The sequence below is a fragment of the Gymnoscopelus microlampas genome (genome assembly GCF_963454915.1).
Source record: "Gymnoscopelus microlampas genome assembly, chromosome: 3".
Classification (NCBI taxonomy): domain Eukaryota; kingdom Metazoa; phylum Chordata; class Actinopteri; order Myctophiformes; family Myctophidae; genus Gymnoscopelus; species Gymnoscopelus microlampas.
Window position 1 is genome coordinate 44,490,286 of NC_139940.1, and position 18,993 is coordinate 44,509,278.

General features: G+C 40.5%; 2 protein-coding genes across 3 annotated transcripts in view; both read right to left on the bottom strand.

Moving 5' to 3' along the window:
- Positions 1-15,439, bottom strand: part of LOC311042537 (4-galactosyl-N-acetylglucosaminide 3-alpha-L-fucosyltransferase 9-like) — a 38,908-nt gene extending 23,469 nt beyond the window's left edge. The window contains exon 1 of one of the 2 annotated variants that reach the window (XM_084053326.1): positions 15,307-15,439. In XM_084053326.1, the coding sequence (XP_083909452.1) occupies positions 15,307-15,379 (73 nt within the window). In that variant the 5' untranslated portion in view covers positions 15,380-15,439. The remainder of the gene's footprint in view (positions 1-15,306) is intronic. The other variant, XM_084053327.1, reaches the window with a different exon arrangement.
- LOC311038686 (globoside alpha-1,3-N-acetylgalactosaminyltransferase 1-like) lies at positions 6,552-7,505 on the bottom strand (the record flags this gene model as incomplete). The annotated part of the gene is made up of 1 exon (XM_084048254.1): positions 6,552-7,505. The coding sequence occupies one exon, from the start codon at positions 7,503-7,505 to the stop codon at positions 6,552-6,554; it is 954 nt and encodes a 317-aa protein (XP_083904380.1).
- Positions 15,440-18,993: the final 3,554 nt, after the last annotated feature.

Consider the following 18,993-nt stretch of genomic DNA (forward strand, 5'->3'; position numbering starts at 1 on the left):
GTATCAAAGTCTAACAAAAACAAACAGAGACAGATTTTAGTGGTTGTAAACCTAGTTTAATGTTGAGGAAGTGGTTCAGACTGAACACCCACACCAACAGAGACATTATTTTCCCGTCCAAACAGTGGGGTGGGTTTGGTGTTCCAAACGTGGAGTGGATAATTCATCCAAAACAGGCAAGAAGAGCAGACGCACACTAAAGGATCACTTGGGGTGAGGCGTAGACTGAAGGGACTACTCAGCTGTGTGATGATACCCAGAGGTGGACGAAGTACTCAACCCCAGTACTTGAGTACGAGTACAGCAGGGATGGGCAACTGGCGGCCCGCACCGTCACTCAATGCGGCCCCAGGCCAAAATCCCCCCTAAACTTCACTTTTGAAATCACAAAGAAAAACAAAGTAATCTAAACATATCCGAAATGGTGAACTATTGCCTTCAGCTGTTCCAAACATGCAACTTTCCATGATCTATTTTAATTACAACAGTCCACCAGTAGAGCGCGCTCTCGTTTATTTTAATAGAAGCCTTATTAACTATAATTCTAGTGTTCATTTTTGTATATTTTTAAGCCAAGGTATAGCCAAGCCAACTCACACAATCACGCTAAAGCATGCATCGGCCCCATACACAGCCATTAGGCGGAGGGGAAGAGGACGCATGCTGCACGTGATTGTTTGAGTGTCTCGCATCGCCTCGCATTGCCTCGCTGCACGCAGCCAGCAGCGGCTGTTTAGAGGCACTCGTCACCGATGATGAACGCACCGTGATGGTGCAAAATATGCCGTGAACGTCCCAATCTGGCGGATAAAAGCAGCGCAGCACAGGGCACCAACCTTGGGGGCTTCACCAAACGGTGTGAGAGAAAAAAACGGCGAAAATCAGCGGAATTTGCAAGCAGAGCGTACTTTTTTTTTTTCTTCTCGCGCAGCTGGGTTGTGTATTTAAGTGACTCGAGTTTTACATTGGACAACATTGCCCCACCCCAGGCTAGCTCTCACTATGTTATACAAAGCCTGCAGAAACACCTATAAAACATAGAAATGACTGAGGAAAAATAACTAAATACTTTTACTGCTATACACCCATACAAGATGTAACAAAGAGGCGAGCGGAGGGGGAAGGGGAAAATTAGCATTTTAGGGAAGCATTTAGCAACACTAAAAGCCAACCTAAAAGTACTCAGTACTTTACAGCCTTCCTAGAAATGTACTTGAGTAAAAGTAAACTATTTGTCTTGGAAATGTACTCAAGTAAGAGTAATAAGTATACACAAAAATCTAATACTCAAGTGAAGTACAGACCCTCAGAATCTGTACTCAAGTACAGCACAGTTACTCCGTTACTGTCCACCACTGATGATACCTCTGTTAACCACATGAACCCCAGCATCCCTTTGTCAAAATAGGCATACATTCAGAAACATTTCGTGAACATTTGGCAAAAATAGTAGACGTTGCGAGCTACTCGACGTACAACAAAGTATATAGGCTTTAAATTGTTAAGTAACAAGTCCTACCAATTATTCCGTACAGCTACAGCAAATGAGAGAATGAAATATGTCTTTAGAGGAGCAAAGAAATGGTTGATTTGAAAAGGGATCGGTTTTAAATGGTGAAGTAGACTGAAGTGAGTGTCATGTTAAGAAGTAGTTTGCCCAAAAGATTTCTTATTTTCTATCAATTACACACACCATGAACAGGGGGGGGGGTGCTCCTTCCATTCCGACATCTCACCACTCCGACTAGTGGCTTCCGCGTGCGGTTAAGGTTAGGGTTAGGTATAGGGTTAGTCAACGTCGGAAAGGCGACATGTCGGAAAGGAGAAATGCACCCGAACAGGGGTCATTAATATGTCCGTACACGGACAAATGTATCAGTGGCAAAGACTTGGTCTTGTCCGTGGCAAATTTTAGATTTACACACCATTATAATGTTCTTATTTTGATCATAAGACCCAATTACTGAATGTCAAGTCTCCAGGTTTTCTTCAGAATATGTATGACACTGATTTACTATGACAATATATATGACACATTATGAGTCCTACTAGTGGTTCTCAAATGTTTTATTTGCAAGGACCACCATAACTCTGAGAGTGTACAAATGGAACCAAATGGACCCGTAAGGGCCATTTGAACACTCAGAGTTACAGACCCAGAGTACACTCTCAGAGTTACAGACCTGTTATATGGTCATTCAGGGCTAGCTCTTTATGTGTTTCTGGTAATATTGCTGTCCACTCATGTTGTATGTCCGTGGCAAAAAAAATGTTTTGACCAAAATATCCACCACAAGACAGCATTTATATTTTGGCTATTCAAAAATAGCAGATATACAAGCTCACAGCGCGTCACTTCATCCCGCGCTGCGAGCTTGTAGATCTGCTATTTTTGAAAATGTGTGCAAATTTGTGCACATCTTAGAACGTATATTTATTTTTAAACAAACATCTTTAACTCAAATCTTTGCTTCTGGGTGTCCCTGGAACAAAATATTATGAGATGGGTGTCGGTGGCCAAATACATAAAATGTCTTGCCTTGACATGAAACATTTGAGAACCACCTCATTGGAAACAAGACCGCAAGGACTTTTTTGGAGAGACCTTTTAGACAAAGTGTTTTAACTGTACTTGTGCTGTTTTTAACATTTCTGCCTAATAAAATATTAAAATATAGCAACATTCGTTTTTCAGAAAACTGTTAGGATTTAGAAGTGTTAGCGACCTGCTACACATATACTAAGACATTAAATGTCTTAGCCGATTCTACAAATTTTGTAGAATCGGCTTCAGGCCTTAATGGGTTAACATTTCCAGTCTGTTTTTGTGTTTCTGTGGTGAGATAAACGATAACCCAAGAGAAAAAAAGATCCAGTGTAAAATATAATTCACTTATACATTTCCTAAGCTCTGAGGCAGTTCCATTTATACTAAGCATAAACAAGTCTCCTCTAATGGTATCACAATGCTGACCCAATGACTGTTGCCAGAATGCCTCCTTGTATCGTAAACACCTCCAACATGTACAATATAAACACACATGTCTTCATTCTTGTCTTGATTCTTATGCACATATACTGTATACACCCAAATGCGTGCATATACCCATATACACCCATTCTAATATCATACCGTTATGTACAAACACCAACACTACCACATCACACCATACCCCTCAATCTCCTAGTTATTACACATTATGTTAACATGTTATACTGAGCAGGCAACAATCCCTAATCGTTATATATTATCATATATATACAATATAATATTTATATATATATATCTATAACAATGGAATCCGTTACACCCTATATAATTAGTATAATTATGTACTGTATACAATCTATATCTTCCATAAGTCCCTTAATCATCATGTCTATATTTCTCCAAAAGACTCTGCTTGAACTGTTTTTTTTAATTGTATTATATTTTTAGATTGTTGAATAACCTCCGGTAAACCATTCCATAGCTTCACTCTACTGACAGATATGCACATGCTCTTCAGAATGGTGCGAGCACCAAGATGTCTAAAATTCAATTCCCTTCTCAATTCATACCTCCCCTCTCTATCCTTGAACAATTTCTGTATATTTCCTGGTAATAGTTTGTTCCTTAATTTCTTTATAAATATTTTGTGCAGTTTTAAATTTAACTATCTAGAAACTTCAAAGTGTTAGACCTTAAGAACAGTTTGTATGATCATGATATCCTACCTTGTGAATTATTCCTATTGCACTTTTTTTGGATTGTGTATAATGGTTGAAGGTTACTCTGGTAGGTGTATCCCCACACCTCCACACAGTAGGTCAGATATGGCAGTATTAGTGTGTTATATAAGGTGCACAGTGACTTATAATTTAAAATATGCTTTGCTTTATACAGGATTCCAATACTCCTTGCCACTTTGGTCCGTATATTGTTTATATGGGCTTTCCAACTGAACTTATGGTCAATTATAACTCCCAAAAAAAAAATCTCATAAACTCTTTCCAATATTATTTTGGGGGGGCGCGTTTTGTCAACGCGGGGGGGGGGGGGGGGGGGGGGGGGGCTTTCACTGCTTCAGCCCAGAAATGGTTGATTTGAAAAGGGATCGGTTTTAAATGGTGAAGTAGACTGAAGTGAGTGTCATGTTAAGAAGTAGTTCGCCCAAAAGATTTCTTATTTTCTATCAATTACACACACCATGAACAGGGGGGGGGTGCTCCTTCCATTCCGACATCTCACCACTCCGACTAGTGGCTTCCGCGTGCGGTTAAGGTTAGGGTTAGGTATAGGGTTAGTCAACGTCGGAAAGGCGACATGTCGGAAAGGAGAAATGCACCCGAACAGGGGTCATTAATATGTCCGTACACGGACAAATGTATCAGTGGCAAAGACTTGGTCTTGTCCGTGGCAAATTTTAGATTTACACACCATTATAATGTTCTTATTTTGATCATAAGACCCAATTACTGAATGTCAAGTCTCCAGGTTTTCTTCAGAATATGTATGACACTGATTTACTATGACAATATATATGACACATTATGAGTCCTACTAGTGGTTCTCAAATGTTTTATTTGCAAGGACCACCATAACTCTGAGAGTGTACAAATGGAACCAAATGGACCCGTAAGGGCCATTTGAACACTCAGAGTTACAGACCCAGAGTACACTCTCAGAGTTACAGACCTGTTATATGGTCATTCAGGGCTAGCTCTTTATGTGTTTCTGGTAAAATTGCTGTCCACTCATGTTGTATGTCCGTGTATACAAGCTCACAGCGCGTCACTTCCTCCCGCGCTGCGAGCTTGTAGATCTGCTATTTTTGAAAATGTGTGCAAATTTGTGCACATCTTAGAACGTATATTTATTTTTAAACAAACATCTTTAACTCAAATCTTTGCTTCTGGGTGTCCCTGGAACAAAATATTATGAGATGGGTGTCGGTGGCCAAATACATAAAATGTCTTGCCTTGACATGAAACATTTGAGAACCACCTCATTGGAAACAAGACCGCAAGGACTTTTTTGGAGAGACCTTTTAGACAAAGTGTTTTAACTGTACTTGTGCTGTTTTTAACATTTCTGCCTAATAAAATATTAAAATATAGCAACATTCGTTGCCCACTGGCCCAGCGGCACACCGGGCAAAGGTATGCCAAATGGCCAGTCCGCCGCTGCCGTGCACTCAAATCATGATGACATTTAAGACATACAAATATACACTACTATGCAGAACGTCATACAATCAGCTTACAGGTTGCCGGTATGAAAAATAAAAAAATATGTACAATAGACAGTTTTAGGAGGAGGGGGGGGTAGGTTAGGACTTTGACAGGGGCCAGTTTGGAATTGCAGCCTCCTGAAGCAGCAATCTATATTCTCCCATCTGTACAAACTGTTGTCTATTTTCAATATAACTTTTCACCCACTTAAGCTCCCAAACAAAGTAAAAAATGCTTTCTATCACAAAAGAGTTACAGAGAACGTTACACTGCAAACTGCATGTTGGTGTGTTGCTTGCAACTATGTCTAGTTATATAAAGTAGGACCTACAGTGGTGGAAAAAGTACTCAAATTGTGTACTTAAATAAAAGTATCAATACTGCAATGTAGAAATAATCTATTACAAGTAACAGTCCAGAATTAAAAATGTACTTGAGTAAAACAAGAGTACAAAAGTATTGGCATAAAAATGTACTTAAAATTTCACAAGTTTTAAAAAATATATATTTTGAAAATAGCAGATCTACAAGCTCACAATGCATTGTGAGCTTGTAGATTGTCTATTTCCAAATCTACAAAGTAACTAGAAATAATTTTCAAATAATTGTAGTGGAGTAAAAGTACAATATTTGCCTCTGAGATGTAGTGGAGTAGAAGTAAAAATATTGGAAATTGGAAATACTTGAGTCAAAATTGTACTGAAGTACAGTACTTGAGTACATGTACTTAGTTACTCACCTCACCTGTAATTTAATTCATGAATCCCAGGACCATTATCCATTATTTTTTGGACTCCTTCAGGACATCTGACAGTAGCCTATGCCTCTTACAGACTACAGTACTTAACAGGTCACACTTGGACCATTGATATGCACGAGTCGGCAGCTTTTATCTTTGTAAAAGGTGCGAATGGGGCAGCCAATGTATCACTGCGGTCACGTTACTGCAGTAATGTATCTATTGTTGTCGGAGCAGAATCTTTTTTTTCCTGGCGAATCTGGCCCACGAGTTTCAGCAGCTAGACTGGGCAGGATCTTTACTGCCTGGGCTAGTTGCCCCAGTTGCCCTAGGCCTAGTGAGCCGACGCCTCTGCCTGACACCATGACAACCAACATGAAACATTACATTTATTCATCAACTAGTCACACCACTTGCTACACATTTACAGGAGCGTCCCGGGGGGGGTAATTTTGTATTTTTTTTGCATACATACTCATTATGTATCTATGTTTTTGAGCACCCACTACAGATTCCTGCATTAACACAGCAACGGTATTTATCATTTGGGTCTATAGTTGAATTAGGTTGGGAGCCCCCTGCTTCTAGTCCAGATATTTCAGACATTGGGTCGTATATCGGCATAGTTCTTAACGACCGAAGAGAATCGGATGATTCTTATCTCGGGTTGTCTGGGTTTGAGGTCATGCCACAGATACTCCGGAGACAAAACCTTGGTGGGTTTATGGATCCACAGGTACCTGTTGAAGTGGCTCTCGTCTTGCCACACTGCTTCTATTCCCTGCTGGGCGTCCAGCTCAAAGTTGTGGCTGCACTTTGACACTAGATGATGGACGTAAGTCATCTCCCCCCCAAATACCGCGGCCTGGTAGTAGTAGTCACCTTCGTAAGGGGCCATATACGCCTTTGAGGCTGGTCGACGCTCGTAAGTAAACTTACTACGCTCGGTGGTGTAGAACCATGGATGTATTGCGGCGACCAGTTGCCCTAGAGTCTCGGTTCCCCAGCGACCATGGAACTTTGCGTCAACGTCAAAACAGAAGATGTAGTCAGCATGGCCACGTAGCTCCGTTTCTATTGAATCCTGGATACGTTTCATCCTGCCGGCTGAAATCTCCTGCCAGCGGTTCGACCCCGGTATGGACCTGACGAACAGCTCTCGCCCGGCGCCTATCTTGACGGAAGGGACCTCGTCCGGCCGGTCTGTAAACACGTAGTAACGGACGTCGAAACCGACAAAGAAGTGGTGTTCCGCCGTCTCTAGAAAGTCCCTCAAGAACCGGGTGTAATTGCCGACGGCGAAGACGGTCATCGCCACGGTGATGTTGCGGGGTTTGTAGATGGCGTCTAACAGCATGGGGTCGAAGGTCTTATCCCATACGATTGGAGCTAGCCACCGGGTCACCGGTACAATGTCAGTACGCCGGTCAGTCAGGATGTTGGGTTGATTCAAACGCCAGTTTGAGTCCAGTGGCGGCGTGGGGCACGCCAGATTGCATTTGCATGCCATGGATGGCTCCCGTCTACACAGCAGCACTAAAGCTAGACCCATAATGAATACAGTACTCACCACCAAGGGCCAGAATTTTTTACAAAATCTATATGGCTTCATTTTTCCCCCTTGGCGTGGTTTGGTTAGCCGTTCCTTTCTTCCTTCCTACCTTCTGAGATATCTGGGTTGTAAGGCCAAATATCCTGACTCGTACGGAAGGTGCTAGAGTCTCTGTGGGTAAGAGCTGGTCAAGGTACGTATTAGAATGACGATATCAGTCACCTATTTGACTATCAAATGTCGACTGAATCAAGCAACTAAAAAACTGTCTGGGGTGTTAGCCACATCTGTTGAAAAACAAATAAAGTTCCTCTTAAAATGTGTATCAAATATTCAACTTCATGATTCTTTATGATCTTCAGTATCAAAGTCTAACAAAAACAAACAGAGACAGTAGAGTTCAGGTGATTTTACTGGTTGTAAACCTAGTTTAATGAGGAAGTGGTTCAGACTGAACACACACACCAACAGAGACATTATTTACCCGTCCAAACAGTGGGGTGGGTTTGGTGTTCCAAACGTGGAGTGGATAATTCATCCAAAACAGGCAAGAAGAGCAGGCGCAAACTAAAGGATCACTTGGGGACGGGGTGAGGCGTAGACTGAAGGGACTACTCATCTGTGTGATGATACCCAGAGGTGGACGAAGTACTCAACCCCAGTACTTGAGTACGAGTAGAGATACTCCTAGTCAAATTTACTCCACTACAAGTAAAAGTATAGCTCAAGCAAGAGTAAAAAAGTCATTGCTTTTATATATACTTAAAGGGCAAGACCACTTTGGTAGAGGTTTGGGTTGTGTATTTAAGGGAGGATTCAGACTGGGTCCGATTGCTTCAAATCGTTCCCGAGTACGATTGGCCTCTACCAGCTGGCCAGCATTCACATTGGCCAAAATTATTCCGTACTCGAGTACACGTCATGCAACAGTAATGGTAAATATGTGCCTCATGGGGGCGCTGTTAACTATGGGGCTTTGGGACATAGAGAATATCATTCACAGAAGAAGAGTCACTTGTCAGAGTTTAAAGTGAATAATAAAGTTCCTGACGTTGTCTTGAGTTATAATAATAACAGAACAACAATACACAACCAAAGCAGTGTGTGCATTGGTCTTGAAACCTCAAAATGTAACGTTGTCTCTCGTCTTTGTTATTATCAATATGATAGTCACGTCACTGATGCATCCTTGGTATTTTAGCAGTGACGTCACGGACTAATCCTTGGTATATTTATCCTTATATATACGTTCGCCACACATGTGTTTTTTGTTTATTATTTTTCATGGCTCGCGCTACTCAAACACTAGCGGGATTATTATTTCTTGTCAACATTCAAGTAGAACTACTTGAATGTGTGTGTGTGTGTGTGTGTGTGTGTGTGTGTGTGTGTGTGTGTGTGTGTGTGTGTGTGTGTGTGTGTGTGTGTGTGTGTGTGTGTGTGTGTGTGTGTGTGTGTGAGAGAGAGAGAGAGAGATTGCTATATGGTCTTATTGAGTGCCCCTGAATACCCTTACAATAATAATAAAGTAGAATTAACACTGAAACTAATTTTAAAAACTCAACTAAAACTAGGCCTTTTCACAAACTAAAAACGAAACTAGCAAATCCACTTAAAAATCTAATGAAAACAAACTGCAAAATAAAAGTGTGCTTGTGTGTGTGTGTGGGGGGGGGGGGGGGGGGGCACAATTAACTCCTGGGCTCCATGAGTCCATTGTGATGACGTGACGTTTGGCTAGAGACAAACAAAAGACCCTGGTCAAGGTAAAAACCAGTTAATTTGCATGTCATTGAAAACAAACTGCAAAATAAAAGTGTGCTTGTGTGTGTGGGGGGGGAGGGCACAACTCCTGGGCTCCATGAGTCCATTGTGATGACGTGACGTTTGGCTAGAGACAAACAAAATACCCTGGTCAAGGTAAAACCAGTTAATTTGCATGTCATTGGATGTCGTTGACAGACAGACTGATGGCAGAGATACACCAGTAGTGTAGTGCAGTAGAGTGGCCTTACAATTTGCAGAGCAGGGTTTGATTCCAGTTTGGGGCGCCTAGAACTTAGTGAATAATGTTGTGGAAGTAAAAATACAATGTTACTGTATTTTTACTTCTACTCCACTACATCTGCAGAGGCAAATATTGTACTTTTACTCCACTACAATTATTTGAAAACTTTAGTTACTCCTCTCCTCTATATCATTGGTTCTCAAAGTGGGGTCCGGGGACCCCCAGGGGTCCTTGAGGGAGTTCCAGGGGGTCCCCAGCTAAATGATAGATTAGGCACCAAATGGACCCTTATGGGTCTGTAACTCTGAGAGTGTACAAATGGAACCAAATCCATTTGGTTCCATTTGTACACTCTCAGAGTTAAATTGACATAGATTTTACATTATAAATTGCGGTCCAAGTGATAGAAATGCCATTAAATGGGGGTCTGTAGCCCTAATGTATGTCAAACTGGGGGTCCTTGAAATTAAAATGGTTGAGAATCACTGCTAGAGCCGTAAAAAAATATTCTCTTATGGGGGTCCCTGGCATATCTTTTGAAATGGGGGTCCGCGGGCTAATAAGTGTCAATTTGGGGGTCCTTGACATGAAAAAGTTTGAGAACCACTGATCTATATCTCCTCTCTCCTCCCCCCTTGTGCACTTTGGCTAATTAATATTGACTGTTGTAAGATATGTTGAAAAGGTTAAGAAATGTTCAAAAAGTTTACTTTATTGTTTCAGTTTTTGAGAGGCTGCAGCCTGTGTGTGCAGTTCAGATTGATGTTGTTCCTGTAAGGATAATTATTGTTCCAATTCCAAATATGGAATTTGTAGCAGCAAAATACATAAAAAGATAAAAACTGTTTTCTATTAAATTGGATTCATTAAATTGGATTCAATGCTTTTGTACTTTTACTCAAGTAACATTTTGAACACAGGACTTACTTACTTTTTAAAAATACATTTTGTTACCAAGAGCCACCTCGTGGCTGAACGGCCACACTACACTTTCTGATCATTTCAATGGGAGGCGCTAAGAATCTGTGGGCGTCAACTTTGAAAGGCACCTAAAGAAACCTCTGAAAACCTCTGATGTCCAATAGGTGGCCGTTTGAAGATCGTGCATGAATGAACAAGTAACCACTGTATGAGAAGGTATAACCCAGCTAAAATATTGCATCATTATAAAAATATATAAATGATATATGATTAGCAGTTCACTTCCTTCTCTTGGTACGGATGGATTCACACTGCCGCGTTCCGTTCCTGAGTCCGCAGCAATCGGACCCGAGACTACCTCCCCAGGTGGTTTCGGGTACGGTACAGTGATGCGTTACGGGGAACGGTATGCTACGTTCACACTACCACAACATCTGCCATGTGGTCCGGGGTGCGCACCCGGGACCATAGTCTGAATCTGCGCTTAGTGACTCGAGTTTTACATTGGACAACATTGGTCCCCGTCCCCCGTCCCCCGTCCCCCCACCCCAGGCTAGCTCTCACTGTGTTATACAAAGCCTGCAGAAACACCTATAAAACATAGAAATGACTGAGGAAAAATAACTAAATCATTTTACTCCTCTACACCCATACAAGATGTAACAAAGAGGCGAGCAGAGGGGGAAGGGGAACATTTGCATTTTAGGGAAGCATTTAGCAACACTAAAAGCCAACCTAAAAGTACTCAGTACTTTACAGCCTTCCTAGAAATGTACTTGAGTAAAAGTAAACTATTTGTCTTGGAAATGTACTCAAGTAAGAGTAATAAGTATACAAAAAAATCTAATACTCAAGTAAAGTACAGACCCTCAGAATCTGTACTCAAGTACAGCACAGTTACTCTGTTACTGTCCACCACTGATGATACCTCTGTTAACCACATGAACCCCAGCATCCCTATGTCAAAATAGGCATACATTCAGAAACAATTCGTGAACATTTGGCAAAAATAGCAGACGTTGCGAGCCACTTGACGTACAACAAAGTATATAGGCTTTAAATGGTTAAGTAACAAGTCCTACCAATTATTCCGTACTACAGCACATGAGAGAATGAAATATGTCTTTAGAGGAGCAAAGAAATGGTTGATTTGAAAAGGGATCGGTTTTAGATGGTGGAGTAGACTGAAGTGAGTGTCAAGTTAAGAAGTAGTTCGCCCAAAAGATTTCTTATTTTCTATCAATTACACACACCATGAACAGGGGTCATTAATATGTCTGTATTCGGACAAAATGTGTGTAAAAATGTGTTACACACCATTATAATGTTCTTATTTTGATAATAAGACCCAATTACTGAATGTCAAGTGTCCAGGTTTTCTTCAGAATATGTATGACACTGATTTACTATGACAATATATATGACACATTATGAGTCCTACTAGTGGTTCTCAAATGTTTTATTTGCAAGGACCACCATAACTCTGAGACTGTACAAATGGAACCATTACTACACTCTCAGAGTTACAGACCTGTTATATGGTCATTCAGGGCTAGCTCTTTATGTGTTTCTGGTAATATTACTGTCCACTCATTTTGTATGTCTGTGGCAAAAAAATACATTTTGACCAAAATGTCCAAGACAACATGGTGATGACCCCTGCCCATGAAGCATTGAATTATGGAGATTTTTTTTGTTTTTGTCTCATTCCTAAGCCTATAATTTGATTACCGGCGGAAAGATGCTAACGGATCCGGTAGGAGACTCAAAGGAGACTCTTTGAGTCTCCTACCGGTCATCAAATTATTGGCATAGGAATGCGACAAAAACTAAAAAATCTCCATGAATTCAATGTTTCATGGGGTATGTAATTGATAGAAAATAAATTATTTTTGGTGTGAACTACTCCTTTAAGTTAGAATAACTGGTGAAAACATAATTGAATGTGTCCTTTTTTGGTGGGTGTTATGGTCGGGGTTTGGCTTGCCTGCAGGATTTACAGTAGATCATTTCACAGGGGAGCAGATTGGAAGTTACCACATTTCCCGTCTTTTGATAAACAAAAATTAAAATATACAGTAGTTCCCTAGCAACACAATGAAGGAATTCAAAACAAGATCACTGACCTTGTTTGAACCGCAGTGGCCGTGGTGTGTGTGTGTGTGTGTGTGTGTGTGTGTGTGTGTGTGTGTGTGTGTGTGTGTGTGTGTGTGTGTGTGTGTGTGTGTGTGTGTGTGTGTGTGTGTGTGTGTGTGTGTGTGTGTGTGTGTGTGTGTGATATGAGATTCTGTGAATACATGTCTGCATTATCAGTAACTTTTATAATCGCAGCAGTGGTGTAAAGTAACTACGGTAAGTACATTTACTCAAGTACTGTACTTAAGTACACTTGTGAGGAATTTGTACTCTACTGGAGTGTTTCCAATTTTCAATACTTTTACTTTTACTCCACCACATCTCAGAGGCAAATATTGTACTTTTTACTACAATTATTTGACAACTTTAGTGACGGTTACTTTGTAGATTTTGATTATTATTACAAAACATACATTAAGAACTTGTGAAGCTTGTAGATCTGCTATTTTCAAAGCATGTTTATACATTCGGGAACTTGTGAAATGGGACATGGGGGAAATGGGGAAATGGGGCAAAATTAGTACTTTTACTTTCAGTACTTAAGAATATTTTAATGTGAATACCTTTGTACTTTTACTCAAGTACATTTTGAATACCAGACTTTTATTTGTAACTGAGTGTTTCTACATTGTGGTATTGGTACGTTTTACTTCAGTACAAAATGTTAGTACTTCTTCCACCACTGGATGACAGTTACATATTTGTACTGTAGATTACTGTAATCCCATTGAAAGATTACAGTATAAATTTAGTTATGTTATCACAGCCTCCTCACATCCTGTCCCAGCCCCCGTCCGGAGACCTTTAGTCCCACAGTTATAAATACAGAAAGGAAGTGTGTTGCTGAGCATAATTACTATAGAGTGTGGTCAATCAGTGCATGTGTGCATGTGTGCATGCGTGTTTGTTTGTTTGTTTGTTTGTTTGTTTGTGTGTGTGTGTGTGTGTGTGTGTGTGTGTGTGTGTGTGTGTGTGTGTGTGTGTGTGTGTGTGTGTGTGTGTGTGTGTGTGTGTGTGTGTGTGTGTGTGTGTGTGTGTGTGTGTGTGTGTGTGTGTGTGTGTATGCATGTATGTGCATATATTACAGTATGTGTGTACGCACAACAGCCAACAACTATACTTTACAAACACAATATATAAAGTCACAAATTACTTGTGCCTGCAAATAGTTACACTGAGTTATTAATGGTCCCTGCATGGTTAGGAGCTTTTGTTAGTGGAAAAGGGAATGTTACTCAAAGAACTTCAGAGATATGAAGGTCTCTGTACACAGACATCTTCTTTTTTACAGTCTCACTCAGACAGTAAAGACTCCACTTGACAAAACAGCAGAGGTGTGAGTAGCCTAAAACTATACTCAAGTAAAAGTATTGTTAGTTTAAAATAATAATGACCCATGTCATCACTGTAATAAAGAATCTAGTGAGAAGACTACTCAACACTGAGTTACTGTTCAGACAATATGGGAAACCTTTCGGTAAAAAAATAAAAAAAGAGTCTTGAAAAACTACTCTTTAGAGTCAGACAATCTGATTTATTGATTAAATGATCAGAAATTGTAATTGAAATGTCTAAAATATAAATGATATGCGCTTGTCCAATAGAAATAAATAAAATATAAAATAACCATGTGCAAATTCAAATATGGCCCAAACCATATCACTTTAAAGACAGGGCATTATGGTATGATTTGGCATTATCAAAAACAATAAAGATGTTATGCATGTTAGAAATCAGTTAAAATCCTCGCCCAGGGTCATCACCATGCCAGCTTGTGACCGACATTTTGATCAATATTTTATTTTTGTCACAGACATACAAAATAACTGGTCAATAATAATATAATATGTAAACTAATGGACTCATAATGTGCCATAGTGGCTATGCCAGTGTGCTACACATTTCCTTATTTTCTTATAGGCCAATATTGTACTAATACAGCACGTACAACTAGCAAGTCAAGCAAGCCACTTGTGATGTCATTATTCTTAATATCTGGGCATATATTTGTCACAACTTTTCTCATTATAACTAATTAGTAACTAAAACGAATATATATATATATATATATATATATATATATATATATATATATATATATATATATATATATATATATATATATATATATATATATATATATTTGAAACTGATATTGTTGTCTAGATATGGACTATAGTATGTAAATAACTGTTGTTTTATCCGTTATCCTACCTTTAAATGAAACATTACACAATACTACATTAAATCTTGACAAAATAACATGAATTTAGGCAGACAAAGAAGGCAGCGCATAATGTAACTGACTAGTGTTTAGTCTGTCCACTCTTTCCTACTGTGTGTGTAACCTTACATCACCTGCCAGCTCAGAGATATTCTGGGTGCTGTGACTCTGGCTACAGTGTGTTTGATTGGTCAAACTGAGTCATGTGACTGAGCGAGCCAAAGCAAATACCGGTCAGCCTCTTTGGCTGAACTCTATCTGAGAGAGAATGATACAAACACAGATAAGTGGAATGTTACCCAAAAAAAAAGAAAAAGAAAAATCTAATGTTACGAGTAAAAGTACCTATTTTTCTTCATAAATATACTTGCGTAAAAGGGAAAATGATGTTAAAACTACTCTAATTAAATTGTACTTATAGTACAATTTATTCAGAAAAAGTTACTTAACTATAGAGTAAACTCAAAGAAACACTGTCAGCACACAGTCCTTTGGTCAATGGTTTGTCTTACCTGGGCCTTTCAGCGTTCCTTCCCTTGTGTCATCACCTGTCAGTAGTAATCCATTCCTCATACTATCCTTCATACTGTCCTTCTTTCACAAGGTCCTGAAATCCTTCCACTCACTCTCAGAGCATTGTGACGGAGGCTATCACGGTGTGCTACGGGAGCAGCAGCCAGCCCTGCAGAGGGTGGTGCCGAACGCACACCATTGGGGGGGTGGGGGCTTTCCTCCCCTTTCCAGTACAATTTTGAGGTACTTTTACTTACTTACTCAGAGGCAAATACATCTCAGAGGCAAATATTGTACTTTTGCTCCACTATAATTATTTGAAACGTTTAGTTACTAGTTATATTGTATTGTATTGTGATTATTATTACAAAACCACTTCAGACCTAAATACTGTATATACTTTGGCAATGATTTGTATATATTTCATACATTTGTGAAATGGGACCTTCTGCATAATGAGTACTTTTACTTTAGTACTATAAGCCGAACTTGTAATTGTAACTTTCTACTTTCAAATGCAGTATATATATTTTTTTTTAACCTTTCTTATTTTCCTTTTTCTTTTTGACAATTCTATTGCACATCTCCTGCGTTAACCCATTTTGGCCAGGAACCCCTATTTGTCGCTATACCTTTCAGGACGGGAACCCTTTTTGGGGTTGTTGCTATGTACAGTATTTAGCAACATACATTCGTTGAAGTTTTCAGAAAACTTAGGCCTCAGGTCTAAATGGTATGTTTGTCTTTACCAGACCAACAGTCCAGGAGGCAAAGACTATGTTTTTGCGCCTGTTTGTGTGGGTGTCCATGTGTGTGTCCAAGTGTCTAGATCAGGGGTCTTCAACAGGGGGTCCGGGACCCCTAGGGGGTCCTCAGCGTTACTACTGGGGGGCGCTAAATATTTGTGTGAGATTTTTACATCAACCACTTCAACCCTAGCACCCTATTCTGAGGAGAACTTTAGCCAAAAAATAGCAGATCTACAAGCTCACAACAAAGAGGTTCGGTGTAGACTAGAGGGGGGAAAAGAGCAGACCAGAGCAGAAGTATTGATGGTTTAAGTGGTTAAATGTCTGAAAATAAACATAAATATGAATCCAACAGTGATGATAGTTCCGTCAGACAAGTCTATGAAGCCTACATAAGTCTACATAACATAATTTCATACAATATTTAGTGGGGGGGGGGGGGGGTCCCTGCTTCATCTCTCTCTCAGCTAGGGGTCCTTGGTCTGAAAAACGTTGAAGACACCTAATATAGTGCTTATTCGTCTTGTCAGGTATACGGAGTCAAGTGTCCCTCCAGATCTCTGTATGTCCTCCTCGAGCTCTTATGTCTGCATATGCTGCCTGCTAGTGCGGGGCTGTGCACGTGTTATTTTTAGTTTTCATTTCAAATTCATGTGAAAGTTTCGTTTTCACCACTAATTTGAAGGTCTACACAGCAATTTTGGTTGAAGTGTCAAGCACCCAGATAATAAATGGCCTCTATGGGGCGTCGGCAGTTCCCAACCAGCCCTAGAAAAATATGTGATTAAAATTAAAACTTTTTATTGGATCCAATATGAACATACAGTATGAGATATGCATGGATTCAGGATCAGGAGTTGCATTTGGTATTTCAAGCATATTACACATGTAAACTTTTTTATTTACAGCATTGGCGGCGCATATCCACAAAAATAGAAAGAGGATCATGTCTAGTGAACTAAAACTTAATTATTACACTCAGACACAATAATACAGTTACATTTTTATTAGAGTACTTTATGTAAAAAATAATTGATATAGTACTACAATGCACAAATTCATACAGATACACACATACAGATGTGCCATTTCAAAACTTCAAATGTCCTGCCATCGCCAAGACAGTACATTTTCAGGGGATTCCCAGGGCAATAAGAGGGACAAAGAAGGGTATTTAAAATGCTGAATTATTTTGATGATCACTGCTTTTATGATGCTAATTAATTTGAGCAACTGGTCAAGGACCTCTTCAAATCACCTTTCGCCTCATAATGAGTCTGACACCTTCTTCAACACACATTCTTTTGTTCTCATGTATATGGATGTCTGTTGAAGGGGAAAACGGGGGTGTGTAGTGACAACTTATTTTCAGGGGCAAAACAGTGCATTTTTAAGGGCAGAACAGGGAGGAAAAAATGCATTTTCAGGGCACTTTCAGGGAAAGAACAGTAACGTGTGAAGTTTTGAAGTGGCACATCTGTATGGGCTGTCACCTAGACGCTTGCTTGGGCGACTTAGATGTCGATCCAAAGCATCACTAGTTGGGGGAATTCTCTCCACGTCGTCCTAGTTTTCTGTGAGAATTGCCTCATTCGGACAAGATCAACATCATTGTCCTCGTTTGAGTCATCAGTGTACAGCCTACATACAAAGTTTGTCTTCAGCCTTGGAGATGCTTGATATGGAGTGTCGACGAGAGTTGCAAATTCCTCCATGAGGAATGTCACTTTGCACATCACCTTGCAGCAGGATCGCTTACCCTTGAATTTGAATGACTATGTACTGTCTGATCCAGTGAATGCATGGAAGAGAGCCATGGCCTTGCATGTTATCATGTCTGTAGCGTTCCAACATGCCAGGGTTCTCTGTCAGACCAATTATCCCACCAACCCCATTCACTCTTTTGTTGGTTTGCTTGTGTGCCTGATCGATTGGCATGGATGAGAAACGAGTAAACGACCATTGCTTTGAGTTATCATCCAGTGTCCATTCTCAAACTGCCTGTATGCTATCTGGGAGACGTTCCATGTCTCTTATAAAGATCGGAATCCACCTAGAATAATTCTGGTGATCATGTGCTCGGATAAACATGAATATGATCTGTTGGTACTTGTGTACAAGCAGCCAAAATTTTAACGTTGGGCTCCACAACAACCACGACCCAATCCTCAAGGGCCATCTCAGTTCCACTTCCCTCATAGGCTCGCTTCAGAGCCCCTCAACTGTTGAGCACCTCAACTATGCCTGCTTGGCTGCTCAGGTGACCAGTGCACTCCGGTGACCGCATTGCACTGATGTTTATCCTGTTAAGAGGGACTTTGAGATGTGGTTCGGTTCAGTGAACTCACTCACCCCCAGTTTCCTCTGTCTGCCCCCTCGACTGGGCCCTGTTTGTGGTCCTCTTGTTGTGCTGTTATTCTCTGTGCAGTAGTGTGATAAGGGTCCCTGTGAGGTGCACCACATCACCGACCCCCCCTGTGTTAGGGTTGCCTGTGTTCGATTGCATGTCCACCCACTGCAGGGACAAGACAAATGCACAGCTCTTATCCTGCTTGACCTGCTGGATCTCTCCTGCTTGGCCAGCGCTTTTCTTCGTTTTTTCCCCCTCGTGGCTTGCCTTAAAATCCCCTTTTCTTCCGACTGCTCACACTGGCCTACCTTTCCCCGCTCCCATTCTCTCTCTCTCTCGCTCCTCCATTTGAGTTGGACATAATGAAGCATAGCTTGATCAAAGTCAACGGCACTGTGAACATTCATTTGAAGCAGTACAGGCCTTGTTACGGCCGCCGTCGACGGAGTCAAGTCTGCTCCTCTGTGCGGCACCCATTCATATGCAGGGCACGACGCATTCACTTACCGAAACATTTAAATCCCTCCGCCCCTTTCATTTCCATGGGGAATATTTGTTCTTTAACCCGTGTCTGGCACACTGTCTGA